The 12,103-nt window shown below is 35.5% G+C and overlaps 1 protein-coding gene across 1 annotated transcript in view; it reads right to left on the bottom strand.

Annotated features, from left to right (window-relative positions):
• CUL5 (cullin 5) overlaps positions 1 to 12,103 on the bottom strand; it is a 31,778-nt gene that overhangs the window by 14,399 nt on the left and 5,276 nt on the right. The window contains exons 2-8 of the mRNA XM_050972277.1: positions 9,680 to 9,789; positions 7,279 to 7,378; positions 5,730 to 5,906; positions 4,875 to 5,016; positions 3,660 to 3,805; positions 3,503 to 3,583; positions 2,214 to 2,307 (exon numbers count right to left, since the gene is read on the bottom strand). Coding sequence (XP_050828234.1) covers positions 2,214 to 2,307; positions 3,503 to 3,583; positions 3,660 to 3,805; positions 4,875 to 5,016; positions 5,730 to 5,906; positions 7,279 to 7,378; positions 9,680 to 9,789 — 850 coding nt within the window. The remainder of the gene's footprint in view (positions 1 to 2,213; positions 2,308 to 3,502; positions 3,584 to 3,659; positions 3,806 to 4,874; positions 5,017 to 5,729; positions 5,907 to 7,278; positions 7,379 to 9,679; positions 9,790 to 12,103) is intronic.

Here is a 12,103-nt window from a genome sequence, read left to right as displayed (position 1 = left end):
TAGAAAAGCACAAAGAAAATAAATCCTTTTAGAACACAACAAAGCAAATTAGAGAATGGAAACTACAAACAACATTGAATAAGAACTTGCAATGGTACTACAGACAACTCATAATGGGCTTAATTCCAGAAACAAGAAAAAAAATGTAGTTGGAGACATTCTCAGTGCAATTTAGATCTCCTATAACAAATGGCAGCACTGTTTCACATACCAAAAGTCCAAAAAGCTCAACTTTTACTGGATCTTTTAATCTAGGCTTTTAAAAAGAGTAAGAGGGAAGAAAAGAGGGCAGAAAAAGAGAAACAAAAATATATGTTAAAGGGCTCTGCATCTGTTTCTGTACAGTAGTGATACCATAAATACTCAAAAAAAAAAATAAAAAATCAGTGGTTTCTCTTAAGAATCAGCAGCAAAGGAAGATTCTAGGTGCATCCCTAGGACTGCAGACTCCAAAAACCCATAAATTCTTCAAAGACAGATTTCAAAGTAACAAAACCAAAAGGCAGATTTTACTGGAACTTCTCTCAGAATATATTATGACACTGAAGAGTAAAGAAATTAATGCTGTAGTTGTTGGGCACTTAAAGTCTGCTTTCATTCTGTATTCGTGAAAGCCAAGCATACTTTTTATTTCTGCTGCACTTCAGGAATAAACCTTAGGCCTCCCTTCCCCAATACTATAAGCAAATAAAAACACAGAAAGTCAGTTCTGAACTGTTTGCAAGCTATGACATTTTTGATAGATCTTAGTTGAAAAATATTATTCCTTCCTGTCTTTGCACAGCATGTAAATATTACTTAACATAATAAGAGTATTTGTACAGCTCATAGCCAAAAATCCCCACCAAAACAGCCCTTTTTTGTCAGTGCTGTTTAATAAAGAAAACATCACTGAATTCTTTGGGGCAGATAATATCAGCAAGTCAGATGAGTAAGCAAAGCAGAGCAGAGGACACTATCAGACGTATACATTACTATGCATAGCTCCAGTCTTTAATTACGTTTCAGTCATCTGCACCTGCACCCTTCCTTGAAGCATTTGAAGCAGTTCTTACAGACTGAGGGGAAGTGCCCTGCAACCAAGCACTACCAACGACAGAACAGCCACAAGAGAGGGCTCTGTGAATAGTTCAACAGGTTTCTAAAGAAAGGTCCTTTGGCAGATGAACCCTTCCAAAGCTCTGTATTTACATAAGCCTCCTGCATTCTCCCAAAGGCTGTAACATATACTCATAAGAAGTTTCACTGCTTTCTACATTTAGCTCTGGGCTATTGCCAGAAATCATGCTGCTAGATGAACAGATCGGTGTAACATAGTTTTGAGGTCAAATATTTTCTTAAATGCTGGCTTTAGAAGGGAGTATTTTCTATAATATTCTAAGTCATAAAACAGTTTTCTCATTTCAATAGAAATTAAAACCTCTGAAGACATGAGTAAATATTCCCTGGATGCAGGATACCAAGACCTCAAAAGAAAATTTAATCTGCGATTTCAGTTTGGTTTCTTTTTTCATTTTTTCTAACTGAATTACAACATTTAAATGACATATCTAGTTTGTTTTATCATACTAACTTCTCATCTTCTGGCAGCAGAGTTAAAAAAATTTTCTGAAAACTTTCAAAAGACATGCAGAGCTAACTTTCAATACTCACACTGATATACTGGCTATAAAACCCCATAAACAGCTTGCAAAGAATTTGTTTATTTGACCTACAGGTCCTGCATCAATAATCAGAATAAAAAATTTTTCTCCCTGCCTTTCAGAAAAAAAAATCTTTTATAAAGAGATGTTTCAATTTTTTCCCAGGTATAAAGAAGTAGTGGGGTGAAACAAAGAGAAAATGTTTGTATTGGGAGTACTCAAAGTCAAAGTAAAGACATATGGAGCATTTACCAGAGTTGGTCAATATAATGCAAGTAAGTGTAGGAAAAAAATAAGGAAAACGGAGAACAAAATACTTACTTTCAAGCAAGATTAGAGCTATCCACTCATTCAAATTAAAGTATTGTGTACATTGATTTCAAAAGTGATAGAAAAAAATATGAATCACTGATGGTATTTTTTTGTGGGATTGTTCATGTGCAATAATATTTTTACATGAAACACTACCACCATCTATTAAAAACAGTAATTTGATATATCTACACACAAATCTATTTTTATGCAGTTCATGCAGGGTTCACCCTGCACTGCTCTTGAAGCTCCACTTACTTTCTGTTTCATTTCGTTTGATCATGCCTTGGCATTCAGCTAAAATAGTCTCTTTAAACGATGTCACCAGGGCATTGACGCAGCACTCCATGAGCTGAAATACATTAAACACAGGATTAGCTCAAGCAGCCACCTGAACCGAAGTCTGATATCTCTCAAGTTTGCCATGACACAAAATCTAACCTGTTCTCAACAATTAGCTCTGTAAAATATTTAACTCGTTCACTGATTCATAAAAGTATGTGCTGTTTGAATAGAATCTATACAAGAACAATATTTCTCCAAAATGTTTAGGTTAGTAAATGTGGCAAAGTCTCCTCCAAACCATTAGGGAGCTTAGTATTTCTGTTGACTCTTTTCTCTCAAGGGAGCCCACTTTTGGAACAGTAACTACCCTACTTCATTTCCAAGTATACATTCAAGAGCTAAGAATAGTTCTCATTCCAGCATACCCTATTTGGACCAGGCTGGATGGCTTGAACAAGGCATTAGATCTAGAACAGAAACTGCCTGTACATGTCAGGACCATCTCTCCTTTGTCAGCCTCTTTATATGTGCTACAATTTATACCTGTGCAAAATGAATGACTCACAGCTTAACAAAAGGTGTAAAGCACATTTTGATCCACTTCAAAAAAATTATCAGAGTTAAAAGGTATTTATTTAAAATAACCTGTTTCCTGAACTAATTTCAACACAGACAATTATAACATACTCATTGCATTCTTCCTCTAGAATCTGAACTGTGTAAAAAAAAATTGCTGAAGAGGGAAGAAGGGGAAGGAAAAAAAAAAACCCATCTTTTATATTAAATGGCCATATTTCAGCCTAAGAGGAAATACATTACAGCTTTAATGAAATTTCTATTGCTCCTTTTGATTGCAATGAACCATAACTCTTTCAGGTGTTCTAAATGAGCACTGAGAAATCGTTTGCCAAACAGATTTGACAGTTCATTTTCAAACAGGATTCTCATCCACTGTTAACCACAGGAAAAAAATCCACCATACCTAACTCAAAATGAAAGAACGAAAACCAATCTGAATAAAAATCTGCCTTTCAGTTTTAACTTTTGATCTACATGTACCATTTAAACATCTGCAGAAATTGTAGATTACCAGACTGGAACATAATACATGTTTTTGCAACAAATAATTTATGATTAGCGAACATAAAATAAACAGTTCCAACTTTGTGCTATATCAAATAATACTGTAACACAAAACTAAAAACTACAATATAAGACTATATAACTAGGAAATACACGATTTTTCTACACATTATACTCACTGCTTCTACAGAGTTACATTCACGTCTTGTTTCTAAATATCGTAGTGCTCTTTTCTCTTCTTCTTTTAGTTTAGCATCTGCCTGTGCAAAAGTAGAACAGCAATCATTTTAAGTACTAACACATTCAATGCAAAGTTACAACAGAATTTTTACTTACATATTTCATATAATTCTGTACACCGTTTTGTTGTAAATAAGAAGGAGCTTGTGTTCTATAAAATCTCTCTGTTGAATCCAAATATGCCTTTTCAAAGTTATCCCGATATATCTGAAGTTTATCTTCAGGATTAGAACAAAGGTTAACTGCAAAGAGAAAGTCCAAACTTACTCTCAAGTCTTGGAAATTTATGTGGCTAATAATAAGCATATTTCAATGAAAGAGTGAGACTTGTATTAAAAGGTTGCACTGAACAATTTGAAAGAGCTGATAAATGGCCTCTAATCACAAAGATAACCAAATCTGACAAATCTTTGCTCCCAGAAACATTCAGATCAACTATGGCAAACTGGAAAAAAGTTTCATACTTAGCTCCAGCACTTTGGACATTCAAACTTGGTAACCATAAATACACATACAACTGCAAAATTGTAAGGAAGGAATAAAAAAGCTCAGAATAGTGACTAATAAAGTGAAAAGTTCTCCACCTGACTGAGCAAAAAGCTTCTCTTATACACTGTTCCTGAAATCACAATGTCTCCATTTTAGACTTTTTTCCCTGTTTTACATGAATGGAGACAGTAAGCTTATTGCAGTGCTTTGCACTATTTGAAAGAGAGTTTCCACTTTCCTCCCAAGTGTTACAGAGAAATGAATAGTCATTAAAGGGAATACGCTTTAAAAAAAGTTAGAATTTGACTTATATAAAAAGCTGTCTTAAAGAATATTAGCCACAAGTTTAGTTCAACAGGCTAGAAAGCTTTCAAAAGTAGCAGGCAATGGTGAAATATCACAGAAGTTTCAGATATACAGATCTGTTCTGCAATAAAGAGAGACTCAAACTCTTAAATGTTGCCTGTTTAGCATTTCTTCTTCAAACTGTATAAAGAATCAGAAACAGTATGCAAAGGAGTACAGACATATTGCTGTTGTACAGTTGTACAGTTACATGTGCAACCCCTAAAGGTCAGAAGGTACTCTTCTCTTAGAAAACATTGATTTTGCAGTAACTGATCCACAGGTAAATCACTTAGAAGCTAAAGATTATAAACAAAACTTAACTGGTATCATGTATCAACAAGCACAACAAAAAAAAAAAAATCAATACAAAATGCTGAGATAATTCCAACCCTACCACCACAACTGCCAACTTTGTATGAAGAAAATTCATTTAATAAAGTGAGGAAGCAACAGATCAGTGTGTGCAAGACATACCATACGATTCTCGAACTCCAATAACGAGCTGGGAATCAAAAGCTTCTCCTAGTCTTTCAGCATGAACTAGCTTCATTGCACTGTCCTGAAGTCTGTTTTTTATATTTGAAAATATGGATTCATTCCACGTATCTAGCATGAGCTGCATATCAGGGAGAAAAAAAACCAAACCTATCAGAAACGTACACGCAGACCTAAGTTTGTGCAAAAAAGTACAAGACATCAGAAACAGAAATTGAGCAATTTATCATGTAATTTTCAGGTCCTACACAGTAGTTCAGCTATGCCAGAACTTGATCTTGCTCTGAACTTGTTATACAAGTCATATTCAGCTCACGTTCCAAATTTACTTCAAGTAACTGGACAGCTAAGGGGATCAATCTTAAATTCACGTATTCACTCCATAATTCTCTATTACTTCTACAGTTCTTCATAATCAGTCAAGTAACCTTCCAGCAATACAACGTGTCAGGAGTTGCTATTTCAGGGGTGCTTTTGAGGCAAACACTCAAATATAATTCACTATTTGGCAGGCATGGTCTTAAACAAAACTAAAAACTTAACTAACACCAAAGTTACACGAAGAAAAAGACTGATGGATTTATATTGCATTTATCCAACAAGAAAGTTCAGCATTCAAGTAATGCATCTGTAGTTTATAAAAAACTCCACATCTCATCTAAGCACTGCCAAGTTTTAAGATTAGTAATGGAGGCTCTTATCAAAATCCTCATCACCCAATGTGCCCCTTTATACTCCATTGTGTGATTTGTTATTTTTGGTGATTGCTACTAATGCTGCTGCATCACATTAGGATTGGTGCGACAAAGCTCTCTGGCAGTACAGCTCACTCACCTTTCGAACAATGCTGTCTTCCACATTGGACTTCTTGTTGCTGCCCTGCTTGCCCATCAGGGTGATCTCTAACTGACAGAAGGGCTTGGGCAAAATGTCGCACTGGGTGAAGAACTTGCGCCACTCCACGATGTAGGCTTTGAGTAGAGCTGTATCATCCTGGTGACTCAGCACTCTCTGCAGGCGGGGCAAGCAGAGGAGGGAATTTATTAATCAATTTATGCACAAAATATGGGTGCTGTTTATGCTGAAAATAACTCCCCATATAAAACTCAAATAAACACATATATCAGACTAAGGAAGTCTACATATAGAAGTGCCATTTGGTTTCTTGAAGCAGTTATTAACCCATGTCATATGGGTCATTTCCGGAGGGCAAAGAAAAACAGCAGTAAAAAAGTACTCAGTAAGTTCAAATTTTCTAAATTAACCTCTTTTTCTCTTTTTAAGTCATGTGCAAGTAAAAAATTAAAATCTTTGGTCTAAAGGCATGTGCTGGTACAGCATATTAAAAAAAATTAAATAAACATAAACCTGTAGGGACTGTGTTATATTATATACACTGACATGTTTTGATTCAATGGCATCTACTAACCTTTCATTAGACCCAGACAGATAATTAACATCTATATTTTATTAAATCCTGAAAACTTAGCTACATTGTACACTGGCTATCATAATGCCAAAAATAAAACCTGTCTATCAAATAACAGCCAACACAAACCACATCAAAAGGCCTCAGCTCAGCATAGCATTTTTGCGTGTAAGCAGGTAAGCTGTGGAACTTAAAAAACAACATTTATGTGCCTGGTTATTAAAAGGCCTCTATAAAAAAGTATTTTCCTTGAAGGAAAGCCTTAGTGGTATAAATCACTTCACTTAAAGGATAAAAAAAAAGTGAACAGAATCTTTCTAAACCACTAACCACTATCACAGGATGCTTTTGATTTCTTTTTTCATTTAACAACTCCCTCTTTTAAATCCCTCATAGCAAAAGATGTCTTCTGTAGTATGTGTTACAAACCCAAGAACTTCCTTTGAGTCTATTGACAGTGCCACTCATTTGGAGGGAAGCCCATAAAACTGGACAGCTGAGCTTGCTGAGTCGATAGCACAGATATTTGTAGTACACTGTACATATGGCTTCTTTTACAGCCATCCATGCACATGTCAAAATAACACTGAAGCTATATTTTTTTTTTTCAGACAGTAACTTCTTATGGAAAATTTTGCCTTTAGAAGTTTTCAAGTAGAAGAAAATTCCATAAGTACTGTAGGATAAACAAAAATAATGCTGTCTTTTGTTTTTTTAAAATATACCATAAAAATCACTGCCCATCCCAGCTTCAAGCACTGTGAGAAAACAATGAGCCAGGCAAATGCTCAAGGCTCTTCTTTTTGTCAATAGAAATTTGCAGGGTAATTACAATCTCCAGAACATCACAAAATTTCAAACAAAAAGCAATGCATTTAGATCCAACAAAAGTCAGAATTATTTGGCTATTTTTCTAACAATGTGAATAGAAGTTATGAAACATTAATAACTTACTGCTTGTGCCTGTTTAATAAAATCAAGGATGTCTTCCTTCAGAGCTTGATGGATTTTTGCTGGACCTTTATCATCCCACAAGCACACTGCATGAACATCTCTAGAAAACAATTGATCCACCTTTTAGTAACAGCTACACAAAATTTAATGTCATAATCTATGAGGCTTTAACAGTCATAATTTCAGCATGTCTAAGAAATTTATATGTGTTGTTGAACAACACACAGCTAGATCCCAGTGACACATGGGAGAAAGCATGTCTGGGGAAGAGACTGAAGCTTTGAGAAAAGTCCTGGAAGCAAGTAACTGCAACCTATATAGGAGAAGGCTATGGTCAAGAAGATGTGTAAGGCATTTCTTTTTTCAGTACCTATTCAATAATCCTGATTGAATTAAGAACAATTTTTAAAGCTTTTCTTTGACAAAGACAGACATCACTTGCCAGTAACAGCATTACTACTCAGCCCATGCTATTCTAAAATGCTATCATTAACATGCAGCCTTCCCTGACAGTTTCACAATCCAAGCACTACAACATCCTACAAAGGCAATAGACCATCTTTGTGAGAAATTTGAACACTGAGGGATCAGGTGATTTAAAAGATGATTCAATTAGTTAAATAAGATCACTCAAAACATTTCATGACAGTGGCAGCATTTTCAAGTGAAACACTACTGGAGAAAAGTTACTAAACAGCATTGCAAAGCAAAATTCCGAGTTTTAATCATCATTCAAATGAAATTTTTCCAACCTTACAGCCCAGCAAGCGTATATTAACTCCTATTCTTTCCATACTGAAGACTAAATAAAGCAAGTTACACTCCTAACAATATATCATATGTAACATGGTTTAGCAAGTCTTTTTCCGACTCATTACCATCCTCTGGTTCTTCTTCAACCTTTCAGTAAAAAGGCCACATCTCTGCAGAAAAGCACCCCCATAGTCTGAAGCTACTACTTTGTTCCTATTAAATCAATACACTTATTTCAATACAAGAAGCACCTTTTTAAGTTTAACTGAAAAGACAAAACTCTCAATTTGCTTTGACAGAGATTAAAGGTGCTAGCCCAAGGTTTGCAAAGGTCTAACCCAACTGGTGAGACTTACACAACATTCACAGGCAGAAAAGGTGTTACTGTATTTAGAATGTCATTGTTTCCTGACAGCAGTGAAAAAAAAGCAGTACCAGATAATTATACTCACAGGGCATGTAGAAGACACCTACAGATTTTGCATTTTTATTAAGAAGCTTAACAAAGAACACTGCCCAAAAATTTAATCTAGGGAAGCGGGATCCTTTTCCTCAATAGCTTTAATTTAGCCATGAAGTTACTTAAGCTCTATTCAATAGCTCAGCTACAAGAAAAAAAACAATAAATATTAAGTTTTCATTCCAATGCAGAATTATTGAACTAGTTATTAAAAATTAAAGGAATGACTCAGAACTGAATTTTTACCTTAACTATACCATGTCTGGCAACTCCTACAGCAGAGATACTGTAAGATATTAAAACCCACCACATGTTAGATTACCTTTCCTCTTGGCTGGCAGAAAAGTGTGAGAGGTGCATTAAACTGGCTGAAAAAAAAGAGTCACTACGTTGTCCCCATCAAAAAGAGCAATAAAGACAGAATGCAACAAGACTGCATTTGAAAAAAACCTACTATTGTGACAGATTTTAAAAAGCAAAAGAATAGTCTGCAGATTTGAATTACAACTACATTAGAGGGCAAATAACTCCATTGAGACAAAGACTATTTTAGATATACTTCTGATGCTTCTTTTGTAACTCTCTTCCATATCATGTTTCCAAAAATCAAAAAATTTATCACCTAAGCTTCTGGAAAAGCAGCTTTTTGCTTTTTGGAAGGAAGAAACTGGCAGGGTTTATAGAAAGTACATTAATACCAACATTGTCTGAAAACTCTTATATTTCATTCTTAGGGTAAAAAAGTATTCAAATTAATCTGTTAATCAAGTTTAACAGCACCATCCTGTTACTTCAGTTATTTTAGAAGAAAGCCATTCAAATTAGAATAATGTAACATTCAGCAAACTGCCTTTAAATTAATTTACTGACACAGCAGTAAACCTTTTCTCTCTAATTCAAACAAGAAGTTTGTAGGCAGGTACAAAACTTGTTTATTATGGTCAGCTGAAGTCAAAAGCTCTGTTGTTCTTTCTCCACCCTATTTGCGAAGACCTGAATCTCAGCAAAGCTCAACTTTTGCACACTTAGAGTGATGTTGGCACACTTACCCCTTAATAAAACTTAAACTAGTATTTTTGTTCCCTGTTTCCAAACAATCTGTGTCTCACATAACTTCTGTCTCAGGAGTAGTTCAGTAACTGTGTTCCTATCATGCAGAAGGATGCAAGATACAAAACAATTACTTACGAAAACAGATCGAACCATTGCTGTTTCGTGACAGACTCCTGACGAAGAAGTTTCAGAACGATCGGGCGCATGAAATCCCATTTGTCTTCAAACTGAAGTGAACCTTTATTCTAAAAGAAACAACAAAAAAGTAGTGTTAATAAACCAGTATCTTACTTTGTCTTTAAGGATTGCAGTTTATACAGTTAACATAAAAATATTTTCTCAGGTGTTCCTCATAAGCCAGCATTTAAGCTACACTACCACAGCTGAACAACACTTTTCACAAGAAGTATTATTTTAAGAAGTGACAGAGCTATTATTTGGTTCAAAGAAACTGCCAATTTCTTCATTTAATCAGTGCATTAGCTACAATGCAAAGTTCTAGCAAGTGTTCTTCACCTGTTAGTAGAGTTATACACAGACAACATGGATGGTATTTGGAGAGGCTTCACTGTTCCAACCAAGACACCTGCAATGGAAGTCAGGCAGCAGTTGCAAACCTGTCTTCAATTAATTACCCTGATCAAAATGGCAGCCATGAGTCAGGAATGGTATTGTGGATGCTACCATGTACCTTTTTTCTCTCACTGTGCAATTGGCATGAGCGGTAAAGAGGGAGGAAGGAAGCAGAGTAACGCAGGAGCTGCTATTTTGCAGATTCCCTTCCTGTGGGTTAACTGGCCCCAAGACCAAGACTACCACTGGTGCAGATAAAAATTATTTACACCATGATGAAAAAATCTAATCTCAGGTGGACTTTCCAAACTTGCGATACAAACTAAGAGGAAAGGTAAAGAAATAAAGTGTTCCCATATAATTCTGATTATTCTGAAAAATCACACCACAGTATCCAGGCTAACTTCCATTATTTAAAAAGCCAAACAACACAACAACTTTGAGAGAAAAACAGCAGTTCTACCACACATGTTGTGATTCTGTTTGCTTAAAGCTCCACATTCTAAAAAGAAAAACCTGCAATTAAAAGAATAGACTGATTGATAGTTCTGTGGCAGAAAGACTACTGCTTCAGTTATCTGCAGGGCTACGTTCCAGTGCACTGTTTACTTCTGAACAGATCATTGTCTTGGCTAGAAATACTACATTTGACACAATTCACTTCAAATAGAGCAACTAATACAGTCTAACTGCTTTAAATTCTGGTAAGTGCACTGTTCTGCAACTAACATCTCTTCAGATAAACAAGTACAAGCAGCACACCACGTTCCCTCAATCACCTCCTTTTCATTAATTTCTACATGGAAATTTACAATTAAATCTATTATTTAGTATTCAGAATAAGCACAGTTTGGCAACCATAGCCACTGCTGTTCTCAAGTTTGCAAGGATACCTCCTCTTCAAGCTATAAAGATGCAACAGGCACAATAATAACTATTTTTACAGCCACAGCACCTGAAGGCCTCACAGCATTGTGGTAGGTACTGAGCACAGGTTTCATGGAATCAGCCCCTGTTGATAAAGTCTATAAATCTTTCAATATAAAAAATAAAATAAAAATTGATTGCTATTCAGAGACAGTTTTACCTATTCTTTCCCAATGCAAAAAAAGAAAATTTAAATGCATCATCTTTAAAAATCATCAACTAAATGCTTCCCCTATATAGACCCAGCTTTACAATTATTTCCTAATATTTGATGCGTTGCTCTAATCTTTGCTAGTCCTGTGAAAATTGTTCGCTTCTACTTGCAGATAACTCTGTTCCAAGTCCCTCTTGGAATGATAAGGAACATATAATATCAGCTACTGAACAAGAAGTTCCAGAAAAGGCATTATAAAAAAAGTAAAAGTGACTTCCTTAAAAATTTTCCTTCTGAACGAAACATCAGAGAAGACCCCTTAAGTTTTTTGGAACAGGTAAAAAATCTGTTCTGCAATTATTGAGAAGTGCAATTCAGCCCTTCACCAAAACCAGCTGAAAATAAAACCTGAATGCTCTATCTTTGTGAACAAGATTAGTTTCACTGTAAAACATGGGGAAGAAGAGGACTGCAAACACAACTGTTTATATGATTTAGATTGTTATTAATTACTTAATCCTAAGAAGCACAAATAAAATTCAACTTCAGTTGTAAAAAAACCCAGTGTCCACTTGTAACCAACATCTACCTACTTAAAAAGAATTCTTCAAATAAAGCTTATCTTGAAATCCCATTAGAGAAGTGTATAACTTAATTTCCTATTTATAGGAGGAAATTTTCTTTTCACATTCCCCTCTTTATTCTTCTGGTGCTGTGACCACTTCTCTGGAGAGCCTGTTCACAGTACCCAGACACCCTCTGGGTAAAGAACCTGTCCCTGACAGCCAACCTAACCTCCCCTAATACAACTTCAGGCCATTCCCTCAGGTCTTGTCACTGCTCACCACAGAGAACAGATCAGAGCTTGCCCCTCTTCTTCCCCTCACAAGGAAGCTGCAGACTGC

Source organism: Serinus canaria, chromosome 1 (assembly GCF_022539315.1).
Source record: "Serinus canaria isolate serCan28SL12 chromosome 1, serCan2020, whole genome shotgun sequence".
Classification (NCBI taxonomy): domain Eukaryota; kingdom Metazoa; phylum Chordata; class Aves; order Passeriformes; family Fringillidae; genus Serinus; species Serinus canaria.
The sequence above is the reverse complement of the archived record's forward strand: the minus strand, read 5'-3'. Positions and strand labels throughout refer to the sequence as shown.